A 16,943-nucleotide genomic window follows, 5' to 3' on the forward strand; every position below is an offset into this window, starting at 1 on the left:
GATAAAGGCAGTGAGCCTGATGGCAAGGTTATTGAACTCTCAAGTTATCTTTGATAGAGATAAAAAAAAAAACTTTGTTGGTTCAAACCTTGCAACTATGTTTAAGCCTGATATATATGTATTATGTATAACCTAGAGGGGGTTTTAACCTCTAGGGGGCAATGAGATCCCAAAACAAAGTCACAACATCACCAAGTACCAGCTGTGGAAGAAGCATCTTTATTTAAGTAAAAGTTGAAACACTAGTTCTAGCAGTCTAGAAATACTCCAATACAAGTAAAAGTCCTGAAATCAAAGTGTTACTTAAGTAAACCTGCAGAAATATAAGCAGTAATTTGTACTTAAAGCATCAAAAGTAAAAGTACTCATTATGCAGACTAGTTCCTTTAAGTGTGTTATATTTAGGGCTGGGTATTGTTTAAAAAATTACAATACCAGTACCAATACCAGTACCTTTAAAGTGATACCAATACCAGTAGAGTACTTCATTCTGTACCCATCATGTGAATGGAAGCATTCAGTTGCATAAAATTCCACCATTCCTCCCCATCCAAATGATTTTTACACAAATATGTTTTGAAAGTGTTTAAATTATTGACATATGTAATAAATAACTGTACAAAGCTTTACAATGAAGTATCATCACAGACTGTATGGGTTGTAGCTGCTCTGGTAGTGGGCCAATCACACCTCACATTAAATCGAAGAAGGTTTCCAGTGATTGGCTGTGAGACAAAAACCTACAAATAGTCATTTTTGGGTACAAAAATGATCAAATGCAGGTATTGTTTGACTGGAGAAGTTTCAATACCACTTGGTATTGGGTTATTTCAGTCGATACCTTAAAGGTATTGATAACCTGTATATATTATATTGTTTGTTTAAATACATGTAAGATGATTTTAATGCTGTAGTTCATCAATGTGGAGACAATTTTAGATACTTTGGGTAGATTAATAGTAATAGAACTGCATCATATTATATAAATGTTTTTATAATATTAATAATGATAATACACTTTATTATATAGCACCTCTCACACACTAATGCAGCTCGAAGTGCATCACAAATTCAAAAAAAGAAAAGAACAGACAATTTAAACAACAGTTAGAATATTAAAACATAATTTTATGTAAAATCTCACAATATTACCCTCTGAAATGTAGTGGAGAAGAAGTACAAAGTAGCATAAATATGGAAATTTAGTGATGATATTAGAAATATTACTCACTGCAGCTTTAAAGATATTCAACAACTCTGGAGCGTTAACAGATTAGCAGATTGTTTGCAGCTCTACCTACTCTACTTCTACTTTACAATTCACATTCATGCAATTGATCATTCTACTCAGAAGTGTGAATATGCTGTTTTTAAAATGAAGAATGATAAATTAATATTCTGTGCCACTTTCAGATGATGAGATGCAGGGGCGGAGTGGGAAAATAAGAATCAGCCTGAGACCTTTGACTTACACCAGCCCACTAAAACTCTCCTGGAGGAACACCATGCAGCCCAAGTCACACTTTTCAAGAATTACATAGTAGATTAAATTACTGTAACTATGATAATAACACCCTGTGCAATGTTATATAAGTATAATAATTTATATAATTTTGTAATGTTATAATTATTGTTTGCACTGTCAGATCAGATTCTGAGGTGATTTTATAACTGCAGTTTATAAAGTTGTGAGGTGGACGACATTAAGAAGCACCTTTGGATAATAAATCCACAACTGCAACAACAAAGTACAGTCTCAGTCTTCTGCAGCGAGCTAAACACACCTCCAAGGTTAAAGACAGCAGGTTGCCTTTGAAGTTTTTACTGGAAGCAATTGTGAAACCAGTGTTGGACAAAAATACCACAAACAACAGTCAGACTAAAGTTATTGTAAAAATGAATTAATACAGTAAGGAAACTGGATTCATGAAAGTATAAGTCAACAGTCAGGAGCCCAAATGAACACTGACACATGTTTCTTGTTGTAATTGTTCCTCCTGTTCATACTGACCATTAGAAGATCCCTCTATAATGCACTTACAATGTAAGTGATGGAGGACAAAATCCACAGTCCTCCTTCTGTGCATAAATGTATTTAAAAGTTTATCTGAAGCTAAAATGAAGCTTCAGCGTCCAAATTAGTCAAATCAAGTCAATATCACTCAGAGTTACAGGCTGTTTGTGCCTCTTTTTGTTAATATTCTTCCACTGCAGCTGAACAGGAAAATACTGTCCGTTGAGACGCAAAGAGGAAGTTTTTTTTTACTAAAGAGACTGTAACTGTGACAGATATCCACTTTATTTGACTAACTCAGACAAGTGAATCCTCATATCATATTGTGGAGTTTGTCCCCCATCACTTACATTGTAAATGCATTATAAAGGGATCTTCTACTAGTCAGTATGAACAGGAGGAATGATTACTGCGAGAAAAACCTGTTTCAATGTTCATACGGGCTCCTGACTGTTGTTTTAAGACAGTTAAGAGTCCACAAGAGTAAAAGTAAAATGAGTAAAATACAGTCAGCCCAATGGTAATTCAGCAGTTACTTAATGATGGGTTCAGACTACACAATATCAGCCTGATGATAGCCCGACTGTCAGGACTGAAAATAGGCATTGGACGTGACAATTGATTGTTTTATATGGAATGCCAAAAGGATCATTATTCGCCTGCTTCTAGCGCCATTTTCAGCAAGTGAATAGTGATCTCAGTGGTGTTTCATAGCAAGTCAGTCCCTGGCACCTCTTCGATGACATCATGCCAAGCCCCCTGGAAGAGCGCCGGGCTGTGAAGCCAATTTGACATAGTGGCCAAACCGTGTAATTCCGACTTCCAGGTCCGTCAAGTCAAATCATTGGAAAAGGAGCAGTTGTAAAACAGTGAATATATTTTTGTGAGCATCAAACCCCCGGGAAATGATTTATTTTACAATCAGGATTTGATCCACTGGGTCCAAAAACATTTCGAAAGTGAAGAACAGCTGCACAATTAATTCCTTTATCCCCATTCAAGTGAGCGAACAGACACCACTAATTAGCCGGAAGTCTCGTGCACATGCTCTATGGGCCCGAAAATCAAGGAAGTGTGAGCAACATTCTGTTAATTTCGTTACAGCGGGAAGCTAATTTCTTGGCTTGATGCCCCACTGAGCAACTTTCATAGGAATCTTCTACTGGAATCATTGAGTCTAGTATCCAGTTCTCCTTAATACATCCATGCATCACGTGAGTCGTGAAGCTAGCAAGCTATGATTGGTCGGGTACCAACGTGTCTCCTGGCCAAGTCACGGCAATAATTTATGACTCTATAATCATCTTATTTGACACAGTGACATCTTATCAGACAAAAATATCATGTAGTCTGAACCTGGCATAAGAGTGTTGCATTCGCAGAACATTGGCTCAAGATAGCTAGCTTAGTAAAGTGGCTAGCTTGGTTAGCAGTAAGCTGATCATAGAAAAACTGAAACTCACATATTAACAATCACAAAACAGCTGTAATGAAAGAAAACGTACAGGTAATGTTGTAACGAGGGAATTTGCAGAGTAGTTAGATAAAAGTTTACGGTCAATATTTGCCGAGTCACAGATCTGACAAAATGGTGGCTGTAACGTTGTCAGTTAACGGAAAATCCACCGCTGTGAATATGATGATTTCTATTAAAATAGAAAGGTCACCTATGTCGTAGAAATGTGCGGTTATTTTTTAAATTGGTGCCCTACAGCTAGAGAAAACTGAGAAAAAGGCTGCAGATTCCCCAAACTGCTCTTAAGTAGCAGTTAAGGCTGATTTATGGTGGGTCGCTTGAGACTTTTCATAAGTGTTGCTCGACAGAAATTACGTATTTTCTACAGAAAAAAGAGTTGCTTGACACGTTCTTTCATGTCGCGCACCTGAAGAATTTTGTCATGTCGCGGACACCATTGAATTTTGTCATATTTTGTCGCACAGTGTGATTGGGTAATGTTACTAATGTTGCCATGGAGATTATAGTTTTCACTAAACTTCCTTATTTCGGTCTGTAACTTAAGATAACTTCTAACGTCCTTGTTTAATTAGTTTAGCGAGCTCGTAACCTTTCACCAAAGTATAAATTGAAAACGTCGTGTGACACTTTAATTTCTGTTGAGCCACACTTATTAGAAGTGTAGAGCGACCTACCATAGATTAGCCTTTAAGCAGCAGATACAGTTATAACTGCCAGTAGGGGTTGCTACAGAAGCAGGATGTTCAACTGATACCTGCTGCTGGCGCCAGAACACTCGAAACTACCACACATTGTTTTGTTTTGTTTTGTTTTTGTCTCTTTCTGTTCATTTTTTATATATTTTTGTCTCTTGTCATTTGTTTCGTCTTCGTTCCATCATTAGCCTCCTGTTGAATATGTAAGTCTGTTTGTATTTTATTGTTGTATGTCTCTCCTTATATCACCTTGTCAAGTCTTGTATTTCCTGTTAATCAATTCAATAAAACAAAACAAAACAAACAAACGAAAAATTAAACAACCACTGTCGACACACGAACAACTAAAACAGTATCAATATTTTCTGGTATAGCACAGAAACGTCTCCCAACGACCACTTCGTCATCGATGAGATGGGAGATTGGTTTCGTATTTGACTGTATGTAAATATAATATTAGCCTATATTCCAAATTGAAGACCCATTTACATTCCCTTTGTAATAGGAGTTCCATCTTTTTCAGTATGCAATGAATGCAGCACTGTGTTTCCACTCTTTCTCACATACATTTCTTTTCATTTTTTACATATATGTCCATTACTAATTGAAATCATTTGGACAAAATAAGTGCAAGATATTACATTAAAAAGACCAAGTAAAACATAATTTGTAGTTTCTGCCAATTATCTGCTTTAACATAAAGACATTCCCTAAACTTTGTCCCAGAGAATTAATTGTTTCATTTTAAAATAGACACATGCTGTTTTTACTCCCATTACAATTTTTAATAGAGCGATACAAAACGGTAGAAGGATATATTGTGTTATGCTTTACATACATATCATCGGCTTCATCTCATGCTCAATGCACAGAAGAATCTCCAAGAATAGCAATCGCAACCACCACCCTAGATAGAGAAGTAGGACGTGTGGTGGAGTGATTTCTACAAAGGATCATGCTTCCTCCTTTATTTTCTGCAAGGCCTTCGTTTCATATTACGCATGGACAAATGGGATATTCTATGCTGTTACCTTGGAAACAGGCATGTATCGAGGCCCTGTGTGGAGAAGCAGGAGAAAATTATCCTTTATGTGCCTAGTAATGGCAGAAAAGCAGCATGACTCTAATGTGCTCTAATGTGTAATTTCTGTTTCACTGCTGGCAACTGCTAACTGTGACTGCAGAGGGGTTTCTCACAGCCACAGCTAATGGATAAGAGTATAAAGCTTCAAACCGAGGCTCGGTTATACACAGTAACCTGCTCATATGCTGGTGATGATTCAGAGGAACCCTCATATACTGTATTTTTTTTTTTTGGCTGAATGGAAACACAGCGTCCAAGTGTTCAGAGTGACTGTGCAGGAGCGTCCAAAAAAAAAAAATAGATGTACTTGTTTGTTTTTGTTAATGAAACTCACGCCTGTAGGAAATCAAGAATTTTCATCTTTATCTTTCATCTTTCTTGTCTTCCTGCAACTGATTTAGTATCACACTTAATCACCATCTTCATAACAGTTGTCACCATTCTGGCAAAACAATTTAGCACATTTCTTCTCAGAAATATTTTAAGTCCCCCTCCACTCATAAATGTGTTTTACTTGTCGTTACTTTAGTCGGATGTTTGAGCTTAAATGTGCAGAGTTTGACACTAGAAGGATGTTTTCACATTTATCTGCTAAAAAAGGAAAGTTTCTCTGTTCTCACCTTAAATCTGAGTTTAAGACATGTAGCTTTGAGCAGGATTTGTGACATCACAACCAGTTTGGAGCCAGTTGTGGTCCAATATGCAACTCAAGTACAAGTGTGATGTGGAAACTGGACTTTACAGTGAAGTAGGAGACGTCAATGATATAATTGTGTAATTAAATCTGTCATTGCTCTCTCTCTCCTCTTCCTCTGCCAATAGATCTGATTTATTATGGTTTTTAGATGGCTACTGGGTTGTTTTTAGAATGCCATGTTAGGTTGTTTCTATGATTGAATGTCTTATATGATTGTATTAGAAATTTTCCTCATGACTTTATAATCACATTTCTGTTTAATTCTTATTTGTACATTGATGGAAGAAGTTTTTAAATCCTTTATATAAGTAAAAGTATCATTACCAAACTATAAAAAGTAAAGGAAAATGGACTTAAAGTATCAAAAGTAGAAGCAATCATAATGCAGAATAGTTCATTTTATAGTTTATAATATATTATTATTATTACTGGTGTTTTCACATGTAAGCAGAATTTTAATGTTGCAGTTTGCTGTGGTTGATTTTATAAACTGTTGGGCAGTTTAATATTTAGCTATGTATCATGTTTTATAAGATGATTACATGTTTTGTATGTACAATATTTATCTGTAAAAAATAAAGTAGCATAAAATTAAAGAATTCAAATAAAGTGCTTCAAAACTGTACTTTAGTAAATGTATAGTGACTTTCCACCTCTGGATTTGTTGTCTGTAACGCACTGCAGTAACATCTGGGCCAAGACAATCTGGAGAAATATGTATTTTAAGGTTAAAATAAAGGTTAAAAACATCACCATCATTATAGTAATTCTTATCTTCCTCTTCCATCAACTGCAACATCATTAAAATTCCTCACAAACACCCTAATCTCTATGTTCATTGTACCTGTTGGAGGAAAGTAACTAAGTACACTGACTTAAGTTCTGTACTTAAAGACAAATTTGAGGTACTTTTATTTTACTTGAATATTTTAATTGTGTTACTTTATACTTCTACTGTACTTCTTTACAGATGGAAATTACTACTCTACTACATTTATTTAACAGCAACAGTTACTATATTGTACTTCAGAGATTAATATTTTACATACAAAACATGTGATCATCTTATAAATTAAATTTTCCAACAGTTTATAAAATAAGCAACTACAACATTAAAATTCTGCATCAACAATGATAATATATACAATATTATAAGCTATAAAATGAATCATTTAGTGCTTCTATTTGTGATACTTTAAGTACATTGTGATGATACTTTGTAATTTTCCTTTAAAAAAAAAGATTTCAAATGCAGGACTTTTACTTGTAATGGAGTATTTTTACAGTATTTTCAGTGTTTACTTACTTACTAAAGGATTTAAATACTTCTTTCTCTACATTATCAACCGCATTTCATGACAAGAACACACTCAACACCTGTTTTTTTATATTAATATATGTTTTATTCTTCTCCATTTTTATTATCATTATGTTTTATTTTCATATTTGCAAATCTTACAGGTCCTTTGTGCATGGACCTATCATCACGGCACACACATTGGCACAACAAGATTGGTCAGAAATAGATAAATTCTAATCACACTTTAATAGCACACATTTTCATGACTTTTGCAAGGACTCGGGAAAGACATACTATAACAATAACAAATTTGATCTTTTTTTTTTTCCCTCTATTGAAATCAGAATTTATAGTATGATGTGCCAAAATAAAACATAATAGTAACATGGACATTCTCAATTCTCAAATAAACAAAGCATAAATAAGAAGGAAATAAAAACATGAGATATAACCATAAGATGTACAGCAGTTGAATAGAGCTCTGATGAATGTGATGAGTTTTGCCATAAAGGTGCCTTTAAAGCACAACACTTCCCCTAACATGAAATAAAATAATCTCTGTCTTTAAATAAGAAACTGCTGACAATATAAAAATACATGGCATTGTACTGTAGTTCATTAAATAAACCAACAATTCATATATAAAATATTATATTGACGTGTATAAAAATATGCCTTACAACTTTTTGAAAAGGGTAACAGCCGTAAGCTTTTTGTCTGCCACTTCAGAACACACAGTCGACCACAAAATTCGAACATATGTACAAACAATCAACTAATAAGCAGTCAAAACGCCATTTTGACAAATAAAATGAACAGAAGCATCCAGGATCATTTTTCGTATGACTATTTTTTCTGACTTGACATATATATAAGATACTGTAAGATTCAAGCAGTACTTGATGGAAATACAGACTCAAAAATAAATTAATAGAAAAAGAAATATTTCTGTCAATTAGGTATATTGATATCAGTGTATCTTTGGAGAGAGGGAGAGAGGACGGTGAGGGAGACACGTTTTTCAAACATTTGTGTCACATCACCTGCGTAACAGTATTTCAGCCCACTGAGATCAGAACAAACACAGGCAGTGTCAGCTATCCTAAAGTAAAAAGGAAAACAGAAATCTACCAGAAAGCCAGGACAAGAGCCAGGGAATATAGAGATCATTCAGAGTAATACCGCTTGGATCACTGAGGCAGTTCACGGAGCATTAATGTGAGCATGCAGCATGTCACCAGACGACGCAGAGGACGTTGCTGCAACTGTTGAACATTCAGGCAGATGTTATTGTTGTCGCTGCTGGACTGTGAGTGTGTGTGTCTTGCTTCTAGAGAGGACATTAACTGGTGTGTATTTTCCATAGGAAGTGGTTTATCCCTGCTACCTCCTGTCCAGGCAGTGTCTAGCACATGCTAAAGCCACCCCCTCTCCCTGTGCTCCTGCTCCTCCTCCACCGCCTCCTCCTTCTCCTCTTCCTCCAGGCTCAGAGCAATAGGACAGACTCATCTCTCACTCCCCATCGCACGGTAAAGTGCCATCTTCGCTGGCATGTGAGGGCACGGGCGTGCCGAGCTCATCCACGCACCAGCAATGGCCACGCTGCATGCCCTTGGAGGAGCGGCACTGTGTGTAGAGATTAAAAGACAAGAGAGAGAGAGAGAGGGAGATTTTGAAAGGGAGAGAGGGCGGAGATTGAGTGGGAGAGTGGGGGAAAGGTGGTGAGAGAGGAAGAGAGAGAGAAAATGATATGTCATCATAGCGCAGTACTGATTCTCTGAGCCCACAGCTGAGAGGCTCAGAGAGAAAAGTGTCAGTTTATTCTCAGCCCCCTATGGTCACACAGACAAATCTCCGGATGCACCGATAGAAAGCTGCAGTAGAGTACAGCTCTCACAATCTCAGGTATACATACAGTGAGACATTTTCACATCACATAACATCTAAAAGCCAACAAAGTTACAGTTTTATGTGTTTTATGACGATTCAGGTGACTGTAATACTCTACCTGCTTTTTCCTGTAGAACCCACGAGTGTCACAGTTGGGTATATAGATGTCACGGTCAGACTGGAAGATCGTCAGCTCGAGACCTCTCAGGACACTATTGAGCAGTTTGCGGCAGGGTGCCTGAAAACAGCAACGCAGAGTGTGACTTCAAACATCACCAGAGGCAAAGCCAAGAGAACCTGTCTTCATCTGAGGAGAGAGTGGCTGCTATCTCCCCTCAGGTGATTATGTTGGCAAGAAAGTCTCTTTGATCACAACACATGTCGATGGAAATCACACAGGATTAGCTACAGTGATGCAGCATTACAGCCAGAAGCAGGGAATATGTATATTTATATATATCAGATGTCACATATTGTATAACATTATATAACCATATTGTTACACAATTGCTTTTGCTTTTCAGGTCACTGAATGGTTTGAAGTGACTGTGCGTTTTTTTTTTGTGTGTGTGTCACTTTGTGAAATTAAACTATGTGATCTTGATCAATGATGTGACTATTGTGATCACACACACACATATTTGTTCAAATGCTGCGGATCAACCGGCTCGCAAAGTGAAAAATCTGTGGCGGCAGCGGCCGACTTGAAACTTTCCTGATTCTCATCATGGTCAATTAGTTCTGCCGCATAGCAGCACACACATCATGCACCATAATGCATGGCTTCAGAGCCGTGTGTGTACATGCCACTGCAACACCCAAAACAGCAGAGGATGGTAATAACCCTCTATAATGCAATGCAGCTCGATATACAACCCTCTCCATCACATATGACGTGTATTAATGCAATCTTATTACATAAAAGGCTTTAAACATCTCAGAATTTCATGTCATTTAGGTGAGGATTTGTTCTCTTCTCTCATTAAAGACTGTAAAATAAGAACATGAACTTACTTTTTCAATGTCACCACTGTGTGAGGGATGGGGACCTGAGAGGAAATGACACACCGGCATGAGATTGTGATATTAAAGCAATGTGGCCATTAACATCGAACCACATCCAATGTCAAATTGTACAATATACACTCCATATACCGCATAATATTAAGGCTTTGGTATATATATATGTATATATTTGCATCTTTCTGCATAAAACATTACAAAACAGTCTCCCAGACTGAGATCTATCTGAGGGTGGTCATTCAATGAGAGACCTAATTTCCATCAGTATATTTCCTTTTCAGATTGGTAATCGCAGTATCTCAGTTTGAACAGTAGATGGAGATCACTGCAATAAAAAGCAGCTCGATCAGGATGTAGGTGACACTGTGACAGTTTCACATTCATTCTAAATTCTCTACAGAAAGACTGACTTGTAGGACAGATCATTGTCATGCACTCTGTCATTGAAATGGACGAATATTTCACACTGTACAAATCATATAGAAGCAGGTATATGCATCTTTACTTCTAGACTGTCGCAACACCCCCAAGACTAAATAAAAAGCTCACTGAATGCATTTCATAAATAACCCCTGTGCTTTTGGTGATTCGCCATCATTTCTGATTAACAAATTACAGTCCTTTACAACAGGACTGTAATGACAAATGACATTTTTATCACAGTGACTCCAGAGGCACTGCAGAGCAGTACTGAATGCTAGAGGTTTGCAAATTCATCTGTGGTGCACAAAATGCATCCAGGCTTAAATGTCACACACTAATTGGCCTTTCCTTTTTGTTGGTGAGTGACACAGCATCACATGCAATTCACAGCAATACAGGAGGCACACTGTATGCACAATTATCTTTGGTGGCTGTCACAATATCTTCAATATACCACTGTACATGTCAAGCCTACCTGCAGTGTCCATGCATGTGTCTGTGTGCATTTGTAGGTGCATGCATGTACGTGTGCATATGTGATTTCATGCACGTGTGTGTGTGTGTATACAGTATCTTACCTGTGGGGTGGGGCCTCTCAGTGGGACTAGTCCTGCTGTGCTTGGCGCAAATGCCCCTTCCCTGCAACAGAGCCTGGAGGGGGCTGTGCTCCCTTGGTGGGGGAACACAGCGGAGCCCCTTGGCACAGCTCAGGGTGTACACACCACAGGGCTCTCCCTGGGCCAACACTGACGTGCTGCCGGCAACATTATGGTCCCTGGGGGGCCGACCTGCCCCCAGTGGATCCCTGCAGGAGGGACAGACCTTGAAGGTGCCCAAGCGGTTTGCCCCGGTCCATGATCCGCAGTGAGCAATCAGCAACAAAACAACGGTTGTTAAGTTAGAAAGGATAGGCATTTTCTGTCCAGGTCTCAGGTTCTCCACACTGTCACTCTCTGTCAGTTAAATGTGGCTGATGCTATTTCTGGATGTATATTTCTCTCTCACTCTCCCTCCCTTTCTCTCCCCTTTCCTCAGTCTTCTTCCCGTTTCTATACAGTAGCTTTCCTTGGTGCTTTGCCGGTTGAGTCCCCTGCAGTGCCAGAGGAGACAAATGGAGATCGAGAGAGACACAGCAAAGCACCAGCTTTTAAAGATCTGAAAGGCGGTGATAGAGAGTGAGTGAGTGAGAGAGAGACAGGAAGAGAGAGAGAGAGCACAGTTATGACACCTTCAGGGGCTGGGACTCAGAGAGAGGGAGAGAGAGAGAGAGGGAGAGAGAGAGAGAGAGAGGGAGAGAGAGAGAGAGAGAGAGAGAGAGAGAGAGAGAGAGAGAGGGAGGTGGCAGGGAGGGAGAGAGCAAGTGGGGGGTGGATTATGTTCCTTTCAGAAATTATCAAAATCTCCCCACCCTTTCCTGTTATATACTAACACATACATCTAGTCCTTCATCTTACACTTATCTTATACATTACACATGCATACACAGAAGTAGTCAGCTATTTGCACTTTCTTTCCAATGTCAGAGACCTTTTCGGGGATAATATTTGCCATGGTAACAAATACAAACGTATATATATGTGTCTCCATCAGCGTCGCCACTGCAATGCCATTCGCTACAACAAATGCACAGCTGTGTGATTCCTCCTGCTCGAATCCTGTACGAGGTTATGACCGAGAATATTTCCTGTACAAACATGTAATCCTCAAGCTGAATTCCACAGCTGAGATACTCTGTCTTTTTGTCAAATTACAGACATCAGTCATAAAATTAAGTTAGTGACCTCCTGAAGGCACTGTAGTAATGTTTGTATATTACAAAACAGATGTGTAACATACTGAAGATGACTTTATGTGCCACGCACCCGACTCAATCTGTGCCTCACTTTAATCAAATCAGTGCCGAGTGCCAATCCGGTCTTTAATAAACCAGTGAACTTCTAGATTACATTTGAGATATTAACTGACTTCATGCATCGTGTCACATGTTGAAGTGTGAGGGCAGAGGAGGTTATTGCTCGCCAGTTGTTTGAATTGGAAGAGTAATCATCTGGATAATTAGGAGGAGGACTCGCTTTTGCAGGAATGCACATCGACCAGCCCGAGCCAAACTGCTAATAATGCAATCCATCGCTCCACTCAGCCAGTTAGGATTTTCTACACGAGTGCAATCTTCAAAAGATCACTACTGAGCACTTCACGTTTTTCTACTCGACGCACAACGCTAGCTTCTGACATAATTAAACTGTCATGCTTGTGTTACTTTTGTGATAAATACAAGTTGTTGGTGTATAGAGATGATGTTGTTCAATTAAAATGTACAAGGCATCATTCTTTTACTCTTCAAGACAGATGCAGAAGGTAACTTTGCAGCTACTCCGGTACCTGTTTTAGTGATTTAGTGAAAAGAAATTAGCGATTACTTGAATAATTTATAGGAGTGTTTTATATTCAAAACTACAGTAAAATCTGCAGTAACAGCAAATCTATTTAAGGCAAAATATTTTATTTAATGTTCTATTTTTTTGCCGCTGATTAACAACATGCAGAGAATAAATATCAAGGTTGATGCACAGACTGTAAATACTGTATGTGTAAACAGAGAAAGTGAAAGCAAAGTAAATAGTCTGCACATGAAGATCATCGGGTGTTGAGGAATTCCTGTCTTATCTAGAGTCCCATTGTATCCTGTGTTATCTGACATTGCCTTGCTGCCATGGGTGCTCTGTAAACAGATGCAACATGAACATGACACACAAAGAGCATAAACAGAATGAGGATATTGAATTAAAGGGCAGGTTCACAATTTTTTTTTGAAGTCTGTCTTAAAACAACAGTGAGGAGCCCAAATGAACACTGAAGTAGGTTTTTTCTTGCTGTAATCATTCCTCCTGTTCATACTGACTATTAGAAGATCCCTTTATAATGCACTTTCAATGTAAGTGATGGGGGACAACACAGTCCTCCTTCTGTGCAAAAATGTATTTAAAAGTTTATCTGAAGCTAATATGAAGCTTCATCCGTCCAAATTAGTCAAATCTAGTAGATATCTTTCAACGTTACAGTCTTTTTAGTGCCAAAGTCCCTCTTTTTGTTACTATACTTCCACCGCAGCTCAACACTGTCCGAGGAAACACAAAGAGGGAATTTGATGCTAAAAAGACTGTAAATGTGGCAGATATCCACTTGATGTGACTAACTCAGACTGCTGAAGCCTCATATAAGCTTCAAATAAACTTTTAAATGCATTTTTGCACAGAAAATGACTGTGTGGACACACTGTGGATTTTGGCCTCCATCACTTATATTGAAAGCACATTTGAAGGGAATCTTTTAATAGCCAGTATGAACAGGAGGAATGATTACAGCGAGGAAAACCTCTTTCAGAGTTCGTTTGGGCACCTGATTTGTTTTAAGACAGACTTAAAAAAAAGTGTGAACCTATCCTTTAACACTGCTGCCTTGGCATTACTCCACCTTTAGAGTAAGTTTGTGTCCAGGACATGGCCTTGAGACATTTATAAACATGTGCACAATGTACTGTGTGTGTCCCGCAGTAGTAGTACAGACATGACAGGGCACACAGACATACCCACTGGCTTGTACTTGCTGGAATTCAGGGCTACATGAGGCCAAAATCTGCCTTGCCATCAGCAGCCTGTTGTTCTGATGAATCTTGGCAAGGAGAGCAGAAATCACCTGCCGTCTCGTGTTCCCATCAGCTTGCAAGCTACAGCACTAGTCTGTTCCACATATCAGGAGAATGTTCCAACACACACGCCAGACCAATGAGGGCTCTCTTTTCCACATTCCCTTGGATTATTCGTCTTTTTCCTCATCCAGCCACACACATTTCTTCCTCTGTTTCTTCCTCCTCTCTGCCTCCCCGGCTCAGGTCTATCCCAGCTGGCTCAGAGAGTCACTTCTTCTTTCAACATAGCAACCAGAGTCCACACGGTGCTGGAATGGTATCCTCTGACCCTCTTGTTAGGCTGACCACCTGCCTACTTTGGTGCACATTTTTAAGCAGCTTTAAGACTTGGTGTTATTTCAGTTTAGGATCATTAAACACACTGTACAATTTTGAAATACTTGTACTTTACTTGTCCATTTTTTGCTACTTTATACTTCCAGTCCTCTTCATTTCAGAGGGAAATATTGTACTTTCTACTCCACTACGTTTATTTGACAGCTTTAGTCACTTATCAGATGAAGATTTGACACAATGGATAATATAACAAGCTTTTAAAATACACTTTTGACGTCTTACAAAAAGCAGTGTGTAGTCGGGGTCACATTTCACATGTCTATGAGTTGTTAACAGCTCCACCAAATAGTGACTTTTCCCTCTAAACTTCTCACATGGTTTCATTTCAATAAATGTTCAAATGATCCAATATTTCACCACAAATCAAAGTTTAGAGAAAAAGTCCAAAAACTGGAAACAGATTTGTGTATCAGAACTTTGTTTTTTCTTCTTTTCTCTCCCATTAATCATCTCATGACCCCTCAGATTTATCTGCTGACCCTTCAGAGGGGACCGACCCCTAGGTTGGGAACCACTGGACTAAACTAGCTAACTGTATATAAAGTAGTTGAAACTAGCTCCACCTCCAGCAGCTACAACAGCAACATGCTGCTCTAACACTGATGCTTCAGTATTAATAATCTAATGATGTCATATATAATAATATATCAGTCAGAGGGACCAAACCACTACTTTTATTTAAAGGTGCAGTGTGCAGAATTTAGTGGCATCCAGCAGAACGGACTTGACAGAAATGGAATATGATATTCATAATTTTTGTTTTAATTAGTGTATAATCACCTGCAAATAACAATTGTTGTGTTTTCGTTACCTTAAAATGAGCTATTTACATCTACATAGGGAGTGGGTCCTCTTCCACGGAGCCTGCCATGTTGCACCACCATGTTTCTATGGTAGCCCAGAATGGACAAACCGAACACTGGCTCTAGAGAGGGCCTTTAATGTTTTTTGCAAGTTTTGTGGCAACCGCAGGTTCTCCTACATGCTAATAAGGGGAGGGGGAGGGTATTCAATTGGTTGCAATCTGTAATATCACCACTAGATGCCACTAAATCCTACACACTGGTCCATATATAAATATAAATATAAATATAAATATAAATATAAATACATACACACACACACACACACACACACACACACACACACACACACACACACACACACATATACATGAAAGTGGAATCAGACTGTTGGACCTTGTTGTATATATATATATATATATATATATATATATATATATATATATATATATATATATATATATATATATAACATAATCTCATGATGTATAACTATCTGATATATAAAATATCAGGTCAGATGGACAATACCAGTACGTTAATACTTTAATACTTTAACTGTATTTTGCTGCTGATACTTACATACTTTTACTTCAGTAGGATTTTTCATGCAGGACTTTTACTTGTAATGGGGTATTTTTATATTGCTGTATTGGTACTTTTATTGAAGTAAAGGATCTGAATGCTTCTTTCACCACTGTTCTACTGTGATACTCACCGGACACAGGAAACAAGCTGGTTTCCTTTAAATGGGTTTCCTTTAGGATGATTGATCATTAAGAGACGCAGCTGATATTCTCATCACACACACACACACACACACACACACATACACACACCCACACACACACACACACACACAAACACACAAACACACATATTTTGTCCTTGGTCACTTTTGGGGACATTGCATAGACCTACATTCATTTCCTGAAGACTTGCCTTAACCATAACCACTACTTGCCTAACCCTAACCTTAACCACTGACCCAAAAATCAGCATTTTCCAATTGGGGACACAGCTTTTGTTCCCAATTGGACAAGCTGTCCCCAATTAACTGGTCTTTAGTCTGAAATTTGTCCCCAAAAGTAGCCTATGACAGACCCACACACACAGACACACGCACACACACACTTTGCACAGCTATCCATGTTAGGGCATTGCATTGGCTTACATTCACTGTGGACAGCCCAACCCAAACCCTAACCCCTAAACCTTAACACCTCACCTCCAACCTTGACCAGGATCACAGAAATGAGGTTTTGCCTCATTAGGACCGGGATTTGGTCCCCATGAAAACTACTGGTCCCGACAAGGTCGGTGTTTACACCGGAAAAGGTCCCACTGAGGTAACAAACACGCACGCATACGCGCAAGCGCGCAAGCGCGCACGCACACACACACACACACACACACACACACACACACACACACACACACACACACACACACACACAAACAGAGAATCCAAGAGGCATGATTGGCTGAATGC

General features: G+C 38.5%; 1 protein-coding gene across 2 annotated transcripts; it reads right to left on the reverse strand.

The window, feature by feature from the left end:
* Nucleotides 1–7,991: 7,991 nt before the first annotated feature.
* On the reverse strand, nt 7,992–16,776 carry igfbp6b (insulin-like growth factor binding protein 6b). Of its 2 annotated transcripts, XM_067593286.1 has the most exons (5): nt 16,680–16,776; nt 11,182–11,693; nt 10,172–10,206; nt 9,276–9,395; nt 7,992–8,893 (listed from the first exon to the last, which is right to left on the reverse strand). In XM_067593286.1, exons 2-5 carry the CDS (start codon nt 11,516–11,518, stop codon nt 8,780–8,782), a joined length of 606 nt encoding a protein of 201 aa, XP_067449387.1. In that variant the 5' UTR covers nt 11,519–11,693; nt 16,680–16,776; the 3' UTR covers nt 7,992–8,779. The 2 variants fall into 2 exon arrangements, with proteins under 2 accessions (XP_067449387.1, XP_067449386.1); XM_067593285.1 differs by lacking the exon at nt 16,680–16,776 and having other exon boundaries at nt 11,182–11,940.
* Between the last annotated feature and the right edge of the window lie 167 nt (nt 16,777–16,943).

This window comes from Thunnus thynnus, chromosome 6 (assembly GCF_963924715.1).
Source record: "Thunnus thynnus chromosome 6, fThuThy2.1, whole genome shotgun sequence".
NCBI classification, from domain to species: domain Eukaryota; kingdom Metazoa; phylum Chordata; class Actinopteri; order Scombriformes; family Scombridae; genus Thunnus; species Thunnus thynnus.